This window comes from Frankliniella occidentalis, unplaced genomic scaffold (assembly GCF_000697945.3).
Source record: "Frankliniella occidentalis isolate FOCC.00 unplaced genomic scaffold, Focc_3.1 Scaffold116, whole genome shotgun sequence".
NCBI lineage: Eukaryota > Metazoa > Arthropoda > Insecta > Thysanoptera > Thripidae > Frankliniella > Frankliniella occidentalis.
In genome coordinates this window covers 117,403-119,834 of record NW_026267244.1, presented here as the reverse complement: position 1 = coordinate 119,834, position 2,432 = coordinate 117,403, and the positions used below count along the sequence as shown (strand labels likewise).

General features: G+C 55.2%; 1 protein-coding gene across 9 annotated transcripts in view; it reads left to right on the top strand.

Moving 5' to 3' along the window:
* The window catches only part of LOC113207971 (solute carrier organic anion transporter family member 74D), a 58,264-nt gene that overhangs the window by 48,075 nt on the left and 7,757 nt on the right, over nt 1-2,432 (top strand). For 2 of the 9 annotated variants that reach the window (XM_052270301.1, XM_026424764.2), the window contains exon 2: nt 1,855-2,115. The exons of the other annotated variants lie outside the window; for them this stretch is intronic. In XM_052270301.1, coding sequence (XP_052126261.1) covers nt 1,863-2,115 — 253 coding nt within the window. In that variant the 5' untranslated portion in view covers nt 1,855-1,862. The remainder of the gene's footprint in view (nt 1-1,854; nt 2,116-2,432) is intronic. 9 annotated transcript variants of the gene reach the window in all.

The window sequence follows — 2,432 nt, the reverse complement described above, 5'->3', positions numbered from 1 at the left end:
CGGCGGGGGCGGCGGGCTCTGGGCCGGCCGGTGCGAACCCTTCCTACGGATTTTTCCATCTCTGCCGGCCAGGTGTTTACTTTTGCGCAGCGAGGCGCTGATCTCATCCAGGGGCGGCGGCAGGCGGCCGGCCGGGGCCGCGGTGGCTGAGGCTGGGGCTGAGGCGAACAACATCCTGCTGCTGAATCAGGCGGAGAAAGTCGTTATTTCTGTGACATAAATTCGTGGAACAGGGAAGCAGCCATGCGGAGGAGGAGAAGATGGGGGCATTATGTTGTGAAAAATTTGGGAACCGTCGTAATATGCATAAGTACATCATTCATACTGTCCCATGTAAATGTCCGAAATCCGATAACACATTTTAGTGGACGTTTATGGCAGTTGCTCTTCGACCATAGTCATTCAGGCCCGCATGTCCCACGACATCGCGGTCCTGGTGTATCGGGGAAACCCGCCATGTCTATCCGGACTGGATTGGTGACCAGGTCGGACCAGGTCGGGCCAGGTCGGACCAGGCCCCTCCCGGTCATCAGCCTCACGCAGTTGGCACCAGTCATGACGATCTACAAAAAAAAAAAAAAAAAGTGTTTGCCCCCCGCGATAAAAACGTCTCCGTTCTCTTGCGGGTTGACCGTCGCCCGGTGTGCTTTTTCATCGTCGTTGTGACCGTGCTCTGATGCTCCACCCTGGCCGGTACTGGCGGGCATCAGCCACCACCGGCTCGAGGGTACCGCCGGGGTGGTGCGTTCAAAGTTCACCGTGCGCACTATCGAACGATCACTCCCCGTGACACTCCGTGTGTTGTTGGTTCTATATCACGGCGTGGTTGTGATATCGGTTGTCGTTCGGCTCGCGGACGCACAACGGCAACGCTCACGGATGCGATAGGCGGACGAACTGACCTCCCAGCCTCCGTGTAGTGTTGGTCCCGAGGTTGTTCCGGCCAGAAAGAAAAACATGAAGTCGCAAAGATGCCGCACTATAACCTTGACGAAATGTGACATGCAAACTTTGTGGGCAGTCGTGACAAACTGGAAACAGTCACTTTCTCAGTCATCTAATCTCATGTTGCCACATAAAATGAGCAAATTTCTCAGGCATATACATACATAGGTCTGGAAACTTGTGGGCCAACCATATGAACACCTGGGAAATTTGTTTATTTTCATTTGGCAACATGTGGGCAGAAAACAGGCACAAAATCCAGAGAGTAGCAGATTGCGGAAGGTACTATTTCCAGTTTGTCACCTCCCCCTATCATTACATGTATTTCGTCTATTTTTAACTGGTCTGTCACGCGGCCAAGTCTAGGCGCGGGCATGTCATCGCGAACAGAACCGTCCATTGTTTGCGCCACTGTTTTCGCAAAACGTACACACTTTTATTTTCCTCACTTATTTCGGGCCAGGGAGTTGCTCGGTGTTGGTGCTTGCGCGCGTTAGGGCGGACATGTCTGTGCACAGACCGATCCACTTCCGGTCGCCTTATCACCGGCATTGATTGGCTAACCACAACCTCGCGTGCGCGAGCCGCATGACATGGCAGTGACTTTGAGCTGTTTCGTCTTCGCAGGCACCTCATCCCAGAGCGGTTACCCACTTCAACAAAAAACGTCAAAGTAGAGGTCAAAATGGTTCAAAATGTGAACTCTTGTTTAAAGTCGGTTCGTGAGCACCACCTATAGCTTTGCCCTGAAAGCCGCGGTCTGGGATACTCACTCGTCTGTCCTTGTCACCTCCTGGTGGCACCTGGCGGCCTGATAATGGTTCCAGCTCCAATGGCCTTAAGTGTTCATAAACCCGAACCCTGTGTCCTCTTCGGATATTTAAAACCGTGCCCTATTTCTTGTTGCAGAGCCCGCGATGGGGCGCTGGCGCTCGCTGTATAGCCGGGCCTCGCGGGACGGCGGGGCCGCCGACGGCAACGCGGCCGCCAACGACACGACTGTCGTCCCCAACAACTCGACGCCGCTGCAGGAGCACAAGAACGGCAACCTGGAGGTGGCGGCCATCACCGCGCCCGCCGTGAACGGGTGCGGCAGGAAGGACAAGGACACGAACGGGACGTGGCACGGCTCCGGGGATGGCGTCAGCGACCCCCTCAACCCCGTCACCAGTAAGTATTCTAAACACCGGAAGCGCCTCGCGCTAGCTTTGCCAGTGAAATCCAGGAGGATAAATTTAATTCCCCCCTCAAACGTTTCTCTGGAACCCCATCAGCAGGACGGACAGTACGTCGGTTGCGAGACCGAGAGTGGGACGTGGCTCGAGACTGTCCCACTGTTAGGTTTGCAGAGTTGACTGTACACCCCGAGGCGACGGCTGACCACTACCACTCCTCTGCCATGTCGGCTCTTTTTGAAGCGTGTTTTAATTGCAGTACGCTCTGACACGGCATTATCGGTGGGAGAGAAGGGAGCAGGAGGGGGGGGG